Below are 20,674 nucleotides of genomic sequence, written 5' to 3' on the forward strand. Positions count from 1 at the left end.
TGTGTGCTGCTATGTATTTGTGTATTGCTGTGTGTGTGTTGCTATGGATACGTGTGATGTGTGTGTGCTGGTTTGTATATGTGTGATGCTGTGTGTGTGTGCTGCTATGCGTATGTGTGATGCTGTGTGTGTGCTGCTATGTATATGTGTGATGCTGTGTGTGCTGCTATGTATATGTCTGATGCTGTGTGTGTACTGCTATGTGTATGTGTGACGCTGTGTGTGTGCTATGTATATGTGTGATGCTGTGTTTGTGCTGCTATGTATACGCGTGATGTGTGTGTGTGCTGGTTTGTATACGTGTGCTGCTATGATATGTGTGCTGCTATGTATATGTGTGATGCTGTGTGTGTGCTGCGATGTATATGTGTGATGCTGTGTGTGTGCTGCTATGTATATGTGTGATGTTGTGTGTGTGCTGCTATGTATATGTGTGATGCTGTGTGTGTGCTGCTATGTATATGTGTGATGCTGTGTGTGTGCTGCTATGGATACGTGTGATGTGTGTGTGCTGCTATGTATATGTGTGATGCTGTGTGTGTGCTGCTATGTATATGTGTGATGCTGTGTGTGTGGTGCTGTGTGTGTGGTGCTGTGTGTGCTGCTATGTATATGTGTGATGCTGTGTGTGTGCTGCTGTGTTAGTGTGCTGCTATGTATATGTTTTTATGCTGCTATGTAAATGTGTGGTGCTGTGTGTGTACTGCTATGTTTATGTGTGATGCTGTGTGTGCTGCTGTGTGTGTGCTGCTATGTATATGTGTGATGCTGTGTGTGTACTATGTGTGTGCTGTGTGTGATGCTGTGTGTGTGCTACTGTGTGTGCTGCTATGTATATGAATGTGTGCTGTGTGTGTGCTGTGTGTGATGCTGTGTGTGATGCTGTGTGTGATGCTGTGTGTGCTGCTGTGTGTGTGCTGCTGTGTGTGTGCTGCTGTGTGTATGTGTGATGCTGTGTGTGTGCTGCTATGTATATGTGTGATGCTGTGTGTGTGCTGCTATGTATGTGTGTGATGCTGTGTGTGTGCTACTATGTATGTGTGTGCTACTATGTATTTGTGTATTGCTGTGTGTGTGCTGCTATGTATATGTGTGATTCTGTGTGTGCTGCTATGTATGTGTGTGATGCTGTGTGTGCTGCTATGTATATGTGTGATGCTGTTTGTATGCTGCTATGTATATGTGTGATGCTGTGTGTGTGCTGCTATGGATACGTGTGATGTGTGTGTGCTGCTATGTATATGTGTGATGCTGTGTGTGTACTGCTATGTGTATGTGTGACGCTGTGTGTGTGCTGCTATGTATATGTGTGATGCTGTGTGTGTGCTGCGATGTATATGTGTGATGCTGTGTGTGTGCTGCTATGTATATGTGTGATGTGTGTGTGCTGCTATGTATATGTGTGATGCTGTGTGTGTGCTGCTATGTATATGTGTGATGCTGTGTGTGTGGTGCTGTGTGTGCTGCCGTCTTAGTGTGCTGCTATGTATATGTGTGATGCTGTGTGTGTGCTGCTGTGTTAGTGTGCTGCTATGTATATGTTTGTATGCTGCTATGTAAATGTGTGGTGCTGTGTGTGTACTGCTATGTTTATGTGTGATGCTGTGTGTGCTGCTGTGTGTGTGCTGCTATGTATTTGTGTGATGCTGTTTGTGTACTGTGTGTGTGCTGTGTGTGTGCTGCTGTGTGTGCTGCTATGTATATGAATGTGTGCTGTGTGTGTGCTGTGTGTGATGCTGTGTGTGATGCTGTGTGTGATGCTGCTATGTATATGTGTGATGCTGTGTGTGTGCTGCTATGGATACATGTGACGTGTGTGTGCTGGTTTGTATATGTGTGATGCTGTGTGTGTGTGTGCTGCTATGTATATGTGTGATGCTGTATGTGTGGTGCTGTGTGTGTGGTGCTGTGTGTGCTGCTGTCTTAGTGTGCTGCTATGTATATGTGTGATGCTGTGTGTGTGCTGCTGTGTTAGTGTGCTGCTATGTATATGTTTGTATGCTGCTATGTAAATGTGTGGTGCTGTGTGTGTACTGCTATGTTTATGTGTGTTGCTGTGTGTGCTGCTGTGTGTGTGCTGCTATGTATATGTGTGATGCTGTGTGTGTACTGTGTGTGTGCTGTGTGTGATGCTGTGTGGGTGCTACTGTGTGTGCTGCTATGTATATGAATGTGTGATGTGTGTGTGCTGTGTGTGATGCTGTGTGTGATGCTGTGTGTGATGCTGTGTGTGCTGCTGTGTGTGCGCTGCTGTGTGTGTGATGCTGTGTGTATGTGTGATGCTGTGTGTGTGCTGCTATGTATATGTGTGATGCTGTGTGTGTGCTGCTATGGATACGTGTGATGTGTGTGTGTGCTGGTTTGTATATGTGTGATGCTGTGTGTGTGTGCTGCTATGTATATGTGTGATGCTGTGTGTGTGGTTCTGTGCGTGTGGTGCTGTGTGTGCTGCTGTCTTAGTGTGCTGCTATGTATATGTGTGATGCTGTGTGTGTGCTGCTGTGTTAGTGTGCTGCTATGTATATGTTTGTATGCTGCTATGTAAATGTGTGGTGCTGTGTGTGTACTGCTATGTTTATGTGTGATGCTGTGTGTGCTGCTGTGTGTGTGCTGCTATGTATATGTGTGATGCTGTGTGTGTACTGTGTGTGTGCTGTGTGTGATGCTGTGTGTGTGTGCTACTGTGTGTGCTGCTATGTATATGAATGTGTGCTGTGTGTGTGCTGTGTGTGATGCTGTGTGTGATGCTGTGTGTGATGCTGCTATGTATATGTGTGATGCTGTGTGTGTGCTGCTATGGATACGTGTGATGTGTGTGTGCTGGTTTGTATATGTGTGATGCTGTGTGTGTGTGCGCTGCTATGTATATGTGTGGTGCTGTGTTTGTGGTGCTGTGTGTGCGGTGCTGTGTGTGCTGCTGTCTTAGCGTGCTGCTATGTATAGGTGTGATGCTGTGTGTGTGCTGCTGTGTTAGTGTGCTGCTATGTATATGTTTGTATGCTGCTATGTAAATGTGTGGTGCTGTGTGTGTACTGCTATGTTTATGTGTGATGCTGTGTGTGCTGCTGTGTGTGTGCTGCTATGTATATGTGTGATGCTGTGTGTGTGCTGTGTGTGATGCTGTGTGTGTGCTACTGTGTGTGCTGCTATGTATATGAATGTGTGCTGTGTGTGTGCTGTGTGTGTGCTGTGTGTGATGCTGTGTGTGATGCTGTGTGTGCTGCTGTGTGTATGTGTGATGCTGTGTGTGTGATGCTGTGTGTATGTGTGATGCTGTGTGTGTGCTGCTATGTATATGTGTGATGCTGTGTGTGTGCTGCTATGGATACGTGTGATGTGTGTGTGCTGATTTGTATATGTGTGATGCTGTGTGTGTGTGCTGCTATGTATATGTGTGATGCTGTGTGTGTGGTGCTGTGTGTGTGGTGCTGTGTGTGCTGCTGTCTTAGTGTGCTGCTATGTGTATGTGTGATGCTGTGTGTGTGCTGCTGTGTTAGTGTGCTGCTATGTATATGTTTGTATGCTGCTATGTAAATGTGTGGTGCTGTGTGTGTACTGCTATGTTTACGTGTGATGCTGTGTGTGCTGCTGTGTGTGTGCTGCTATGTATATGTGTGATGCTGTGTGTGTACTGTGTGTGTGCTGTGTGTGATGCTGTGTGTGTGCTACTGTGTGTGCTGCTATGTATATGAATGTGTGCTGTGTGTGTGCTGTGTGTGATGCTGTGTGTGATGCTGTGTGTGTGCTGCTGTGTGTGTGCTGCTGTGTGTGTGCTGCTGTGTGTGTGCTGCTGTGTGTGTGCTGCTGTGTATATATGAAGGCGGCCAGGCGTGTTGCTGGTCATCCACCTCCACTCGTGTGCCGTGCTGTCCTTCACACGTGTTGCTCGCTTCGCAGCACTTGCCCCAACAGTCTGTCTGGGCTATACGGGGGATCTTTCTCTTTTGTGTGTTTTTGTATGTGTGTGTGCATGTCCCTGTGTGTGCGTGTGTCAAACGTGGACCCCCTTAATGGAACATCTTGGCCGGTTAGAAACATTTAGGCTGGCCTGCCTACGATCCATCCTGGGTTTAACCAGGCTGGATTGTGTGAGGAGCTCACAAATGTTTGAAAGATCTGGGCAAGGTCCCATCGGTGAGCTTCTCCGGCGGGCAAGGCTGCGTTGGCTGGGTCATGTAGACCGCATGCCCAGCCACCGCATGCCGAAACAGCGACCTGGGCTTGGCTGTTTTCACTCCAACGCTGTCCTCAGGACAGCACGGTCCCTTCACCTGATGAAGGCCACTTGTGTTTTGGCCGAAACGTCGTGATTTTTGTTATTTTATTTTCTCCCTACGTGACTTTACCGAATAGAACCAAAGAGTATGGATCCTTGCAGTCACGAAAGCTTCAAATCTAGAATGAACAGCTTTTGTTCGGCCGGATCGAGGGGGCTAAACAGGCGCGGCACGGGCTAGAGAAGAGATGGAGTGATGTGGTACAGGAGGACGTGGAGGTGAGTGGACTTGCCGATGACTGGTACCAGCGGTGTCAAGATCGGCCTCTGTGGAGGAGGCTCGTGAAGGACGCTGCTGGGCAGTTAGAGGCAGTCGCCCTCCAACAACAATGGAGGGCGGAGGAGCGACGCTCACAACAACGAGCGGAGCGCCGGGTGGCTAAAGCACAGCAAGTTGGCACAGTAGGGGGCACAGGTAGTGCATCAGCCAGTCATCTCAGTCAGTCGACCCGTGGCACCTGGGTCTGCCCCGTGACCTCCTGCCAGCGGGCGTTCGACACTTCACGTGGCCTCAAGGTGCACATGGCCTGGCACAAGCGTCGTGTTGACGTCACCGCCGGTTGTTGTGGTGTCATTTAACGTGGAATATTGTAGGCTGGGTTATTTATGGGTAAAGTATAATGGGACCTCGATACGTACGGTGCACTGATGAAACATAACACGTCTGTGAATAAGTCTGTGGTGCAAGTTGGTGTGTGCGTGTCGTAGTGTGCTGTGCTGTATTTAGTGTGGAGTGCAGTTGGCACAGTAGGGGGCACGGGTGGTGCATCTACCAGTCATCTCAGTCAGTCCACCCGTGGCACCTGCTGGGTCTGACCCGTGACCTCCTGGTGCACCTAGCCTGGCACAGTAGGGGGGCAGGGGTGGTGCATCTACCAGTCATCTCAGTCAGTCGACCCGTGGCACCTGCTGAGTCTGTCCCGTGACCTTCTGGTGCACCTAGCCTGGCACAGTAGGGGGCACGGGTGGTGCATCTACCAGTCATCTCAGTCAGTCGACCCGTGGCACCTGCTGGGTCTGTCCCGTGACCTGGTGCACCTAGCCTGGCACAGTGGGTAGCAGGGGTGTGCATCCGCCCAGTCATCTCAGTCAGTCGACCCGTGGCACCTGCTGGGTCTGACCCGTGACCTCCTAGTGCACCTAGCCTGGCACAGTAGGGGGGCAGGGGTGGTGCATCTACCAGTCATCTCAGTCAGTCGACCCGTGGCACCTGCTGGGTCTGTCCCGTGACCTTCTGGTGCACCTAGCCTGGCACAGAAGGGGGCACGGGTGGCGCATCTACCAGTCATCTCAGTCAGTCGACCCGTGGCACCTGCTGGGTCTGTCCCGTGACCTGGTGCACCTAGCCTGGCACAGTGGGTAGCAGGGGTGTGCATCCGCCCAGTCATCTCAGTCAGTCGACCCGTGGCACCTGCTGGGTCTGTCCCGTGACCTCCTGGTGCACCTAGCCTGGCACAGTAAGGGGCACGGGTGGTGCATCTACCAGTCATCTCAGTCAGTCGACCCGTGGCACCTGCTGGGTCTGTCCCGTGACCTCCCTGCCAGCGGGCGTTCGGCACTTCACGTGGCGGCCTCAACGTGGGTGCACCTAGCCTGGCACAGAGTGCGCCGTGGTGACGTCACCGCCACTTAGTTGCAAATGGCGGTCGATGCTGAAGGTTGCTGCAGTCAGTCTGTTCGAGTTCGTCTATAGCGGGGGAGGGGGGGAGATTGTTTCGTGTTTGTGGAGCGCTGGAGCTTCATACTGACAACTGGGTGACCTGTACTGTTACCATGTCGGTGCTGAAGCAGAACATCGCGGGGCCTCGTGTCCCAGGGCCCTCCCGAGGACTTGGGGGGGGCCTTAAGCCACGAGGTACCTTAACGTGCAATAGCAGCAACAACAACAACAACAAAACATTTCGATTTAAAGCTTTCGTGACTGCAAGGATTCATCTTCTTTGGTTCTTTCGGTAAAGTCACCACCACGTAGAATGAGAATAAAATAATAAATTGATAAAATAAAATAACACAATAATATTCTCACGACGTTTCGGCCACAACACAAGCGGCCTTCATCAGGTGAAGGGACGAGACTGTCTGGTGATTCCAGCGCTGTCCTACCAGACAGTCTCGTCCCTTCACCTGATGAAGGCCGCTTGTGTTGTGGCCGAAACGTCGTGATAATATTATTGTGTTATTTTATTTTATCAATTTATTATTTTATTCTCATTCTACGTGGTGACTTTACCTAAAGAACCAAAGAAGAACAAAAACCATCCTAATCTTTGTTTTTTTCCCGGTAAAGTCACGTAGGAATAAGAAAAATAAAAATAAAATTACATAATATACGACGTTTCGATTGCAACACAAGCAATCATCACGCTGCTCAGCGACGTTGAGGATTTAAAACGAATTTTACTTGTTATTTATTTAGTAATGTTTTTTTTAAATATATAGAGAGACCACTCGTGTTTGTGGCCTGTTCCATCTTTGTTGCAGTGATACAAAGCACCTTCATTCTTCTTCTTGAGCATAGCAATCTGTCGTCTGTGATGGCTCTAGCTGGAACCCAACGTTGTGTAAATTGTACAGGCCGTGACTATAAAACACACGAGGTTTTACCACGTAATTGTACAGGCTGTGACTATAAAACACACGAGGTTTTACCACGTAATTGTATAGCCCGTGACTATAAAACACACGAGGTTTTACCACGTAATTGTATAGCCCGTGACTATAAAACACACGAGGTTTTACCACGTAATTGTATAGCCCGTGACTATAAGCACGAGGTTTTACCACGTAATTGTATAGCCCGTGACTATAAGCACGAGGTTTTGGCCACGTTGTGTAATCGTGTGTGTCTCCCGTGGCACGTGTTGGCGGTCACTTCCATAAAAGTCAGGATGGTTGCGTTCTTGAAATATGCTGCCAGAAACCACATTTTCGCAGGAAAGGCTTACAAAATATTGCACTCAACACCAATTACCAATACCAGCCATTCGCCTCGAAGTGGCGTCACCACGGCGGCTGAGCCAGGCTAGGTGCACTTTGAGTGCTGCCACGTGAAGTGTCGAAGGCTCGCTGCTGACAGGAGGAGGTCACGGGACAGACCCAGCAGGTGCCATGGATTGGCACCTGCTGGGGGTCTCGGGACAAACACAAAGATCCCCCGTGTAGCCTTAACAGACTGTAGGGGCAAGTGCTGTTAACGAGCAGCTATCCGGGTTACAACTTAATCCGTCTGTCCCGGGCCGATCCTGCAAAAACCGCTTCAAAGGTTGTAAACCACAGTCCGGCGATCGTCAAAACCCAATGATGTTGTTGATGTTGAAACAAGAGCGGAGTGGCAACTTACTCGCATAACCCCATGCGGAGTCTCGGATTTAAGAGTGGAAAGTACGGTCAGGTTAAATGCGGTAACTTTTTCACACTGGGGTATTTATGTTTGTGCCTATTTGTACGTTCGTGCCAATGTTCTATAGTAAGCATCGAGTAACACACTTAAGGAAAACACACACACGCAACATATTCTTGGTTCTTTCGGTAAAGTCGCGTAGTAGGGAAATGATCAAATATTAAAAATAAAACATAATAAAATACAATTCTCGAGACGTTTCACCGAAAGAACCAAGACTATGAATCCCTGCGGCCTCGAAAGCTTTAAATCGAAAAAAAAACACACAGCACTTAAACAGGTAACGTTACGCAAGTGTGCAAAAATAAAGCTGTTTTCAAGAATGACTCGTGGTTATCCGGCGCCCTGTTCACCCCAAAGCCGCCGGATAATCAATAATCTACTGTATATACACAGTATAATCCATTCTTCATGCTATAACATGTTATAAAATCGTCCCCTACTGCTGTTAATACATTGGGCAAGAGTGCTGTTGTACACAGTTCCTGAAACATTATTTTTTTAAACCAAAATTGACGCAGCATTTTTCTTAGACATTTTACTTTGCTCGACTTCTTTCCTACCTCGGCTAAAGTGGCTTGATCGATTGAAGAAGAAATCACGTTCTACTGCGTTTCACAGTAAGCGCCTCGCTGATCAAATGTGTTCAGAGTCATCGGTCGATAGATGCGTCGGAGGAGGAGGAGGAAGAAGTTTCTGCGTCGTAAATCGATCCGTGGTGGCGTATGCTGTGGTAGCGTCGTAAATTCGGACCGTCTGTAAGCCTGAGTGAAGTGTTACACACCTGGCAACCCCTATCAGTGCCCTACCTTATCACAGAGCAATTCAGACCTTATTGGTCATGAAGTTTCTTTTATAAACGTTCGTCGTACAAAGTCCAATCACAAGAGATAAACACAGACATTTAACAACAAAAAAATGGTGTGCCCATTGAGGAACGGCTGTACGCCTTTTGGACCTGAAAAATCAATTTCACTGTACAACAATCACGGGAGTGACCCATATGGGTGGACCAAAATGTGTGTAATCAACATTTTTGGCTGACATTTACTGACGCATTAACCAAAGTTCGTGAAAAATCGATGTCTAATTGAATATTGACGCTTCACAAATTTTAGGTGCTCCCAGAAAAAGAATTGGCTTTAAAGGAATAAAATCGGGGACAGGGTAACAGACTGCGCGATGAGGGTGCCGTTATCTCAGCCACCGTAACTCACCGCTTCATACCGTGAACGCGAAATAACTTCCCATTCATATCGTAGGCAAAGACAATTTACCCTGAAAATAATGTTACGTCTCATACTGCGCTGGATTGAGATTCAAGACGTAAACAAAAGAGAAACATCGTGACCTGTAAAGTATCATCGGTGCAGCCGTGAGGTTGCATTGCCCACCAATCACCAAAGCTCCGTAGCTTAGTGCGTTACTTCGCATATATTGGCCGAGACGAATATATTCAAACATTCTACGAGCTAACAGGGCTTTTCCCCCTTTTGTCTGGCAACAAAACTGACACCTTTTGCAAGGAATCATGTTGACATTAACCACAATACTTGCAGTCAAATGCAAACAAAAAAAACAATACTCTGATCATTTATGCATTGTCCTTGTAACTCATTGGTCCACACCAGAGACAGCTTTTCTTAGAGCCTAGTCTCATATGGTGTTCGACCGGATGACGCCAAAAGGTGCCTTTTGGCGATGAATAAATGATCAGAGTATTGTTTTTTGTTTGCATTTGACTGCAAGTATTGTGGTTAATGTTAACATGATTCCTTGCAAAAGGTGTCAGTTTTGTTGCCAGACAAAAGGGGGAAAAGCCCTGCTAGTATATTTTGGTACTGGCAAAGGAGGCCTCATGATGTAGATTCCACGAGCAATCATGATGCACAACGCTCAATAATCTATCTTATTATAATTGTATTCTTAAAATAGTACTGTGGATGGCTATTATTGATTAATTTCAGTGTATTTATGTATTACTTTACTTTATATTTTCCCATTGAAATAATGGTAGTAAATCCAAAGTTCGTTATACTGAAACTTCATACGTAGAAAATTTGCATATCGAGATACAGTACTGTATTGCGTGGTCTATAGTGCAGCGTATGAATGTGAGAGTGCATTGTGAGAGTGAATACAGTGAGGTTGACCTGAGTGGGTGGGGACGAGTGGTGGATGAATGCGGTGAGGCTGAAGTGAGTGTGAGTTGGCGTGAGTGTGTTGGGGCGGAGGTGAGGCTCAAGTACGAGTAGGGAGGGGTGTGTATCTGGTGCGGTGGTGTAGCGGTTAGCGTGCTGCTCTACAAACCCAGCGACATGAGTTTGATTCCCGCACACGGCCAACACCAGTGATGATTATCTGAATCGGTCTTGGGCCTCCCCTAGGTCGACTCAGCCTCAAATGAGTACCTGGTGCGGTGTGTAAACATCGCCACTGCTTGGGGGGGGGGGGGGGGTGCTGGCCACCCACCCCCTTGTGTGCCATGCTCGCTAACAGCACATGCCCCAACAGTCTCTTTAGGCTATAAGGGGGTGACTTTGTGTCGTGTGTGTTCATCTAGCAAGATCAGTGTGTGCGAGGGGCTGGTAACCCGTCCACTTAGCACTAATTTATATTAGCAACCGCGGTGGACACACTCATACCAATTTGTGCAGGAGGCCCCGGGGAGGAGAATAATCTATGATGGCCTCTGGTAAAATCCAATTTGGTGGAGCCAGATTCTACCCCTCCCCTCGGTGCTCTTCAAGAAGCACCAGGAAAACACTTGAGGTTGGCCACATGGGATGTCCGAACGCTCACTGCGGAGAAGAGGCTTCAATTCCTCTGTCGGGAGCTGGACCGGTACCGCTAGGACCTCTGTTGAATACAGGAGGAGGTCTGGTGGACTGGTTCTGGCTCCAGTCACCAGGAGGGGGAGGACAGTTGTCCACTTTGGACAGAAAACTGCCAAACAAACAGGGAGTGCCACTTTTTTAAGAATATATGAAGGGTGCGTGGGAACATGGAGACGGAGGTGTAGGAAGCCGTGAGTGTCATCAACGGTAGGAGAGGGGTAGCGGTGGTGGCTTACGCCCCACCGTAGATGAACATCAGTGGAGGGATGTGGGCAAGGTTGATGAGTCGGATGCTTTCTATGACCTGTCGCAGGTGCTGGTTATTGTGACCCCTCAGTATACAGTCATCCTCTTGTGTGACTTTATTGCCCGAGTGGGTCGTGATGCAGTCACCTGGTCTGGAATTATTGGAAGGCATGGTCCAGATCAGCTCAGTAACAATGGTAGGAGGCTGCTGTGCAGCCCATCAGCATGTAATCACCAACTCGCTGTTGCGGTATCGGTGCATTCACACGATATCATGGATGCACACCAGGCGCCAGCAAGAACATCTGCCGGACTACATAGTTATTGAATAGCAAATGTGGGCCCATGTCCTTGACAGCAGGACCTACCGTGGAGTTGATCTTCCTCCTGACCATCGGCTTGTTATCTGTAAGCTGCGACTACCTGACTTTCACTGCTGTGGCAATCATCCATCCAGGACTCCACTCAAACCCACAATAGCTTGGTCTCGTGCTGATTAAGGTTGCAGTGAGTATCTGGGTACTCAGTCCAGACCTCCCCAGAAACTCTGGCTCATGGAGGAGGTGTTCCGGCAAGTTGAAAGTAAGCAGCGGGCATTTGTGTGAACGTGCGATGCTGATTATGACGATGCTGCTGTTACTGATGACGATTCTGATGATAGTTAGGATGACTAATTATGACGCCGCTGCTGTTGATTCTGCTGTTGCTTACGATGATGATGCTGCTGATGCTGTTGTTTTCGGTGGTAATGGTGCTGCTGTTGAATGGCATGTTAATGAAGATGTTGATGTCAGGTGGGGAGATGAAAAAAGGCCGGGTGAAGCGAACTCACACTCTGGGAGCCATCTTCACCATTATCTTCGCCATCATCCTCCTCTCGAACGTGAGTGACCCCCATCACCACCCGCACCACCTCCCATCATGCATCACCACTACCACCATCACTACCACCACCACCATCACCACCCCCATCACCTCCCCTCCGGCCATCTAACCTCTTCTCCCCCTCCTCGGCCTCCACCTCTGCCCCCCCCCCTTCCCCCCCCCCCCTTCCCCCTCTCAGCTGCTGCCGTCAAGCTTCTGGGCTGAATGGGCCCCCCGATTCCCGTTCACGACCCCCCACATGCCCCTGAGGGTCACGAGCGCCCGCCACTGCTCCATGCGCATCGTACCCCCACCGCAGTCCTCCCCCCCCTATTCTTATCGAGTGGGCGATTTGCTCACCGTGTCCATCGTGGTACGGGACTACAATGGCAGCGCCAAGCTGCGCGGCGGGGACTACTTTCGCGCGAGGATCCACTCGGCGGCGGAGGGATACGGACGCGGCGGGGGGCTCGCCGGGTTCGCGGGGCTGGCGGGGCTGGCCAGCCTGGCGGGGTTTGGTGGGGAGGGGGACGGCGGAGGGGTGACGAGCGCCGCGGGCGCGGTGCGAGACCACGGGAACGGAACCTACTCGGCCACATTCCGCTTGCTGTGGCCGGGCGCCACGGCCGTCTCCATATCGCTCGTCCACTCGCGGGAGGCCGTCGCGCTGCTCGCCCGCCTTCGTGACGAGGCGCCCGACAAGGTGGGGGCTTGGGGGTGGGGGCCTGCGGGGGGGGGGGGGCTGTAGCTGCAGCGATACTTTGATTTTCGTCGCTACGCTCTGTCGGCTGTTTAAAAATATCACCACATTTCAAATTTCGTCCACGTGCTTTCGTCCAGTTCCTTCAAACCTTCCACGACGTTCGCGCCACGCGACATCTTTTTCGTTCAGTCCTTAAATCGAAGTCGTTCGCAGTGAGCATCTCTTACATTTGTGTTTATTCATACGTTATTAATACCGTACTTATTTCTGTGATCATGCTGGAAACGGTTTATAGTTATTTTTGTGATAACAGTGTGATACTAGAGTGTTCATAGTTATTTTCGTGATTATAAAACACGTGTGCAGTATTCCTCCTGTGCTTGTTTGTTATTACTGTAAAGTACTTATTTTTGTGCTTTAATATATTCATAATGGGTCCTGAGTGTGGTGAAAGCTAAAAGGACCCATACAGTTCTCAATTTGCAAGAAAAGCTTGACACAATCAAACTTAATGAGCAAGGCATGTCCCATGCCGATATAAGTCGCAAGCTAGGCGCACTTCGCACAACAGTCAGTACAACTCTTAAGAATAAAACCAAAGTGTTAGAGGAAATAAATAAACGCTACGCCAGTGCAAACCAAACTCGTCCACTTACACAAGTTTAGAGATGTAACTGGAGTCTATGGCGTGTACTCCATCTGCGTTCATGAGCGGGTAACTGATCAGGTCACGTACCCCTCTCTGGCACCGGCGGAGATATGGCAGGGAAGCGGGCCCGAGAGGGCATGGTCCCGTTGAAGGGAGACAGAGGGCACGTGAACGACACGGGGTGTAGTAAGGGGGCCCGAAAAGGGGGCTTGAGGGACACGTGACGCTGGCCCCGGTTCCTTCGGGAGAGATCGAGTAGGGGGCGTGGCCCGAGGCCACGCTCAAGAGGATAAGAGGGATGGGGGCGGAGCTATCTTGGTTGTCTGGAAGAGTGGACTCGCCGTGTTACGTCTCTCCGCTCTTCGGTCGCCGGTTTAGATTGTATTTTAGGTTCCGTGGGTCAGGAAGAGTTGCCGTCCTTGACCCAGTTACGTAGTGACCCGGTTGGGGTCTAGTTAAACCGTTGTAACTTTATAAAGTACAGGGTTTCATATTCTTGGTTCTTTCGGTAAAGTCACGTAGAAGGGAAATGATAAAATTCTCACGACGTTTCGATTGCAACACAAGCAATCATCATCAGGTGTGAAAACCACAGCAAGATAATTTGAAAAAAAAGTGGCGTTTTTTTCTTAACGTTAGCACCACGGACAGCAACTGGCGGTTGGTCAGACGGACGAGTCCATCTATGCTCGGAACGGAGGAGGGGGGAGCTAGAAAAATAATGGATGCAGTCTGAAAGTCACCGTAAGTGTGAACAAAATCAATTAAGACCCGAAATGGTTTATCAAATCTTTCCAATGATTGCTAAGCCAGAATCCATCTTCTCGGTTGAAATTGTCTCTGTGTTTGTATATGTGGATAGCCTCATGAACGAATCTCTAATGGTTAGCCAGATGGCTTGCAAAGAACCTCTGTCTTGGAGAAGTCAATGTCATGTGAGCCCACTGAAATATAACAGAATATGAATCCCTGCAGTCACGAAAGCTTTAAATCGAAAAAGTACAGGGTGTTTCAAAATGATGGACCCAATTTCAAAGCAGTATATTTCACGATGACAACATGTTACAATTACACAAAAAATAACAAACGTTTTAACGAGTTATCACGTTTTACTCACCATTTTATAAATGCTCTATGTGCCCTCCACCTGCTGTACGGACAACATCGAGACGATAGTTGAATTCGTCCCAAACGCCTCTCTTCTCGCCCTGTGCTCTTCCCCTTACATAAACAGCCACGATTCCTCAAATTGTCGGTACCAACGACCAATGCTCTTTGACATTGGCGGATCAATCCCAAGACGCCGTTGAAACGCACGCCGTACCGAAATTACGGATTCAGTCTTGCTGAATTGCAGAAGGCAAAACGCCCCTTGTGTTGCGGGGGTCACCGTCTTGCCAATGACTGAGGCTAGGGGCTGTTTGTGTGCTGGGGTCACCATCTAGAGAGTGACTTGAGGCTAGGGGCTGTTTGTGCGCTGGGAGAGGCACCTAGCGGTACTCAATTAAAAATCAATGCCCTGCCCTCTCTATGCCCCGCCCTCTCTATGCCCCGCCCTCTCTATGCCCCGCCCTCTCTATGCCCCGCCCTTTCAAGTGGTAAGAGTTTCATTCATGGCCGGTTCGTGGTTGCAGAGATATAGCGATTTCAAATCGAGTCAACTTTTTTTTTTAACACCCTGTAGTAGCCCCGTAGGGCCGTATAATAAACGTGGTGCCACCAGATTACAGTGTGTGTCTCCGTGGGACCCACTACACAAGAATAAAAAAAAGATTTCAAGGTAAAATCGCGTTCATTTATTTATTTTTGTTGATTTATTCTGATGTGTATTCATCTTTCATTTATGTTTCGCACGTATGCGTCATATATTTCCTGTAGCTAATTGCACGTCCGTTTTTCGCCGGCAAAAAAAAAACATTTGCGAGCCGAGCAAAGGCTCTGCTTGGACATTCGGACATTTTTTTTTTATATTCGTCCATGCTCTGGTCTCTAACGGGACGAAAGTGCGAGGCATTCCTGTACACCCTAGCCGAGTGGTGTGTGGGAGCTGTGGCCCGAGGGGGTCTAACTGGGCCGGGTTGGGGGCGGGCGGCGGGGGGGGGCCACTGCAGAATCTTGGGCAGTGCCGGACGTGCGAGGTTGGGTTCGTCCGTTCTCACGCTGTCCCGCTCCTGTGCAGGTTTTTTTCTACGGCTACTTTGAGGGTGGGGGGCGCACGGAGCGCACCGAGTGCAACGCCGTGAAGCCGGGGCGAGTGCATGGTGGGGCCGCCCGCGCAGACGAGGAGCAGGAGGTCTGCGAGTTCCGTGACGCGGGGGAGCGGTGGTTCTGCGTGAGGCCCCCCACTCTGCCCTGCTCCGCCTGGAGCTACCACTCCATGGGGGGCTACCGCACCGTCACCACCAGGGCGGAGGACGCGCTGCTGCATAGGTGGGGGGGGGGAGGTGGTGGTGGGGGGGGGGATCATCATCGTCACCGCCACCATCGTCACCACCACCATCACTATCATCACCACCACCACCACCACAATCGTCACCACCATTACCGCCGTTATCACACATCGTCATCAACACCATCACCATTCCAACCAACACCACAGTAATCACCGCCGTTATCATCATCATGATAACCACCATCATCACCACAACCACCGTCATCACCACCATCATTATCATCATCACCACCGTAAATAATCATCACCATCACTAGGTCGAGGGAGCGGGAGAACAGGAGCGGTTATGATGGTGGTGAGGATGGTAGTGATGATGGTGGTGATGATGATGATGGCCTGGCACAAGCGCCACTTAGTGGCGAATGGCGGTTGTTGTTGATGATGATGATGTTGTTTCAGATCTGTGACCGATGTGCCGATTGGTGGTGGTGACCTCACCATCACGGTGCAGCCCTCGCAGGTGAACCTCAGTGAGTCACCACCGCACACCGCACACGCACCACACCCCCACACACACCGCACGAAACGTACCGCACCATACACCGCACACACACCACACTACACACTGACTTGCTCCAGACACTCCATACACACCGCACTGCACACAGACACCACGCACCGCAACACACATCGACCCGCTCCGCACATACACTGCACATGCACCACACCGCGCGCACACACACACACCGTACACATTACCGCACCACACACACACACCGTACACATTACCGCACCACACACACACACCGTACACATTACCGCACCACACACACACACACACCGCACTGCACACCGAACATACCACACATACACCGCACGCACACTGCACACTGCACACACACCGCACACATTACCGCACCCGCATTACTGCACCACGCACACCGGGCACACTGCACACACACCGCACTGCACACGCACCACACAGACACCACACACCATACACACACCGCACTGCACACGCACCACATGCCGCACACACCGCGCCACACACCGCACACACACCACACAGACACCACACACCATAGACACACCGTACACGCACCGTACACACACCATACACACACCGTACACACACCACACACCGTACACACACCGTACACACACCACACACCGTACACACACCGCACACACCACACACACACCGTACACACACCGTACACACACCGTACACACACCGTACACGCACTGTACACACACACACCACACAGACACCACACACCGTACACACACCCTACACACACCGTACACACACACCACACAGACACCACACACCGTACACACACCGTACACACACCGTACACACACCCTCTTCCGTATCACCTCTTTGCCGTCCCCTTCTTCCCCTATTCTCCTGCTCCCTCCCCTCTCCCCACACCCCCCCCCCCCCTTATTGCTCCCTCCTCTCCTGTTCCCTCCCTCTGGCACCCTCCCCCATTTTCCTTGCCCCCTCCCACCTCCCCCCTCCATTCACCCTGCTCCCCCTCCCGCCCCACTGTGCCCCCCACTGTGCCCCCCACTCCCCCGTCCCCCCAAGCGGCACGCCTGCCCCCATGCCGCCCGGGGCTGCCCCCCACCGCGACGGCGGTGGTGCCGAGCGGATTCTACGTGGAGGGAGAGTGGCACTCCTTGGTGTGCGCCGCTCGGCGCTTCCGCCAGGCGGGCGCCGTGGCACGCTGCCTCCGGGGCCGCCGAGTCTTCATGTACGGGGACTCCACGCTGCGCCAGTGGTGGCAGCTGCTCACCGACACCGCGCCCTGTGAGTGAGCCACGCGGTGAGCCGGTGGGGGCAGCCGCTCACCGACACCGCGCCCTGTGAGTGAGCCACGCGGTGAGCCGGTGGGGGCAGCCGCTCACCGACACCGCGCCCTGTGAGTGAGCCACGCGGTGAGCCGGTGGCGGCAGCTGCTCACCGACACCGCGCCCTGTGAGTGAGCCACGCGGTGAGCCGGTGGCGGCAGCCGCTCACCGACACCGCGCCCTGTGAGTGAGCCACGCGGTGAGCCGGTGGTGGCAGCTGCTCACCGACACCGCGCCCTGTGAGTGAGCCACGTGGTGAGCCGGTGGGGGCAGCTGCTCACCGACACCGCGCCCTGTGAGTGAGCCACGCGGTGAGCCGGTGGGGGCAGCCGCTCACCGACACCGCGCCCTGTGAGTGAGCGAGTTAGCGATGAGGTTAGCCGGTGGGCGGGCGGGCGGGTGGTTGACCGAGCAAGCGAGTGAGCGGGTAGGTGAGTGGGTGGATGAGCGAGTCGGTGGCTGATTGAGTGAGTTAGGAGGCAGATGAGTTAGTGGGTAGGTGAGTGGGTGGGTGGTTGAGTCGGTGGGTGAGTGGTTGAGTGGGTGGTTGAGTGAGTGGGTGATTGGGTAAGTGAGTGGCTGTTTGGGTGAGTGGATGGTTGAATGAGGTCCCCTGTTCCCCCACCCCCCCCCGCCCACACGCACAGCGCTGAAGGTGGAGGCCAACAACGCTCCACTGCAGCTGGGGCCCCTGATCGCCCGGGACCCCGAGGCCGGAGCCGTGGTTCTGTGCCGCTCCCACGGCCTGCCCCTGCGCTCCAAGCGGGGACCGGTATCCTCCATCCACTACATCGCCAACGAGCTCGACAGCCTGCCCGGTGAGCCCCCTGATCCCCGCTGATCTCGTTGATCCCGCGGGACCCCGCTAATCCCCCTGGTCCTCGCTGAACCCCGCTAATCCCCCTGATCCCCGCTGATCCCGTTGATCCCGCGGGACCCCCTGAAGCCCCCCGAACTGCTCTGTTACCCGCCGATCCCCGCTGATCCCCACTGAACCCCTCCGATGTCTACTGATGTCCTTTAACCCCCTCTGATCACAATTGATCCCCCTGATTCATTCGGATCGCTGCTTCTTCCTCCTGATACTCCTGATCCTTCGTGTTGATCCCCACTGATCCCCGCTGCCCTCCCCCCCCGCCCCCATCCCTGCCGATCTCCGACCCTCACCGATCCTTCCTCTTGTTGATCCCTCCCCCCCCTGTTGTTGATCCCCCCTCCGCCGATCCCTCCTGTAGCCCGTGTGGGTGAACGGGGGGGGGGGGGGGGGCGCCTCGAGCCTCTTGGCTGGTTGCATGCGAGGGGACATCGGATACATCACTGAATTAGCGGCACTGTCCTGGCCTCGTATCGGGGGTGGGGGTGGTGAGGGGGGGTGAGGGGGGGTGAGGGGGGGGTGAGTTGTAGGGGGTACCCATTGGCACCACACACTGCTGCTGCTGCTGCTGGCTGCTGCTGCTGGCTGCTGCTGCTGGCTGCTGCTGCTGGCTGCTGCTGCTGGCTGCTGCTGCTGACTGCTGACTGCTGCTGTTGCTGCTGCTGGCTGCTGCTGCTGCTGGATGCTGCTGGCTGCTGCTGCTGCCGCTGCTGCTGCTGGCTGCTGCTGCTGCTGCTGACTGCTGCTGCTGCTGCTGGCTGCTGCTGCTGCTGCTGCTGGCTGCTGCTGCTGCTGGCTGCTGCTGCTGCTGCTGGCTGCTGCTGCTGGCTGCTGGCTGCTGCTGCTGGCTGCTGGCTGCTGCTGCTGGCTGCTGCTGCTGACTGCTGACTGCTGCTGTTGCTGCTGCTGGCTGCTGCTGCTGCCGCTGCTGCTGCTGCTGCTGGCTGCTGCTGCCGGTGCTGCTGCTGCTGGCTGCTGCTGCTGGCTGCTGCTGCTGCTGACTGCTGCTGCTGCTGACTGCTGCTGGCTGCTGCTGCTGCTGCTGCTGGCTGCTGCTGCTGCTAGCTGCTGCTGCTGCTGACTGCTGCTGCTGCTGGCTGCTGCTGCTGCTGGCTGCTGCTGCTGGCTGCTGGCTGCTGCTGCTGGCTGCTGCTGCTGCTGCTGACTGCTGCTGCCGGTGCTGCTGCTGCTGGCTGCTGCTGCTGCTGCTGGCTGCTGCTGCTGCTGACTGCTGCTGCTGCTGACTGCTGCTGGCTGCTGCTGCTGCTGCTGCTGGCTGCTGCTGCTGGCTGCTGCTGCTGGCTGCTGCTGCTGGCTGCTGCTGCTGGCTGCTGCTGCTGACTGCTGACTGCTGCTGTTGCTGCTGCTGGCTGCTGCTGCTGCTGGATGCTGCTGGCTGCTGCTGCTGCCGCTGCTGCTGCTGCTGCTGGCTGCTGCTGCTGCTGCTGACTGCTGCTGCTGCTGCTGGCTGCTGCTGCTGCTGCTGCTGGCTGCTGCTGCTGCTGGCTGCTGCTGCTGCTGCTGGCTGCTGCTGCTGGCTGCTGGCTGCTGCTGCTGGCTGCTGGCTGCTGCTGCTGGCTGCTGCTGCTGACTGCTGACTGCTGCTGTTGCTGCTGCTGGCTGCTGCTGCTGCCGCTGCTGCTGCTGCTGCTGGCTGCTGCTGCCGGTGCTGCTGCTGCTGGCTGCTGCTGCTGGCTGCTGCTGCTGCTGACTGCTGCTGCTGCTGACTGCTGCTGGCTGCTGCTGCTGCTGCTGCTGCTGGCTGCTGCTGCTGCTAGCTGCTGCTGCTGCTGACTGCTGCTGCTGCTGGCTGCTGCTGCTGCTGGCTGCTGCTGCTGGCTGCTGGCTGCTGCTGCTGGCTGCTGCTGCTGCTGCTGACTGCTGCTGCCGGTGCTGCTGCTGCTGGCTGCTGCTGCTGCTGCTGGCTGCTGCTGCTGCTGACTGCTGCTGCTGCTGACTGCTGCTGGCTGCTGCTGCTGCTGCTGCTGGCTGCTGCTGCTGCTGACTGCTGCTGCTGCTGGCTGCTGCTGCTGCTGGCTGCTGCTGCTGGCTGCTGCTGCTGCTGCTGCTGGCTGCTGCTGCTGCTGCTGGCTGCTGCTGCTGGCTGCTGCTGCTGCTGCTGACTGCTGCTGCCGGTGCTGCTGCTGCTGGCTGCTGCTGCTGCTGCTGGCTGCTGCTGCTGCTGACTGCTGCTGCTGCTGCTGCTGCTGGCTGCTGCTGCTGCTGACTGCTGCTGCTGCTGGCTGCTGCTGCTGCTGGCTGCTGCTGCTGGCTGCTGGCTGCTGCTGCTGGCTGCTGCTGCTGCTGCTGACTGCTGCTGGCTGCTGCTGACTGCTGCTGCTGACTGCTGCTGGCTGCTGCTGACTGCTGCTGCTGCTGACTGCTGCTGGCTGCTGCTGCTGCTGGCTGCTGCTGCTGCTGGCTGCTGCTGCTGCTGCTGGCTGCTGGCTGCTGCTGGCTGCTGCTGCTGCTGCTGCTGGCTGCTGCTGCTGGCTGCTGCTGCTGGTGCTGCTGCTGCTGGCTGCTGGCTGCTGCTGACTGCTGCTGGCTGCTGCTGCTGGCTGCTGGCTGCTGCT

General features: G+C 53.2%; 1 protein-coding gene across 1 annotated transcript in view; it reads left to right on the forward strand.

Moving 5' to 3' along the window:
• The window catches only part of LOC116944489 (NXPE family member 3-like), a 53,683-nt gene that overhangs the window by 28,229 nt on the left and 4,780 nt on the right, over positions 1-20,674 (forward strand). Inside the window, exons 3-8 of the mRNA XM_076068432.1 lie at positions 11,554-11,642; positions 11,823-12,326; positions 15,155-15,405; positions 15,827-15,897; positions 16,962-17,183; positions 17,872-18,042. Of these exons, the coding sequence (XP_075924547.1) occupies positions 11,562-11,642; positions 11,823-12,326; positions 15,155-15,405; positions 15,827-15,897; positions 16,962-17,183; positions 17,872-18,042 (1,300 nt within the window). The 5' untranslated portion in view covers positions 11,554-11,561. The remainder of the gene's footprint in view (positions 1-11,553; positions 11,643-11,822; positions 12,327-15,154; positions 15,406-15,826; positions 15,898-16,961; positions 17,184-17,871; positions 18,043-20,674) is intronic.

This window comes from Petromyzon marinus, chromosome 21, assembly GCF_048934315.1.
Source record: "Petromyzon marinus isolate PM22_M1 ecotype Great Lakes invasive population chromosome 21, UKy_Petmar_22M1.pri1.0, whole genome shotgun sequence".
NCBI lineage: Eukaryota > Metazoa > Chordata > Hyperoartia > Petromyzontiformes > Petromyzontidae > Petromyzon > Petromyzon marinus.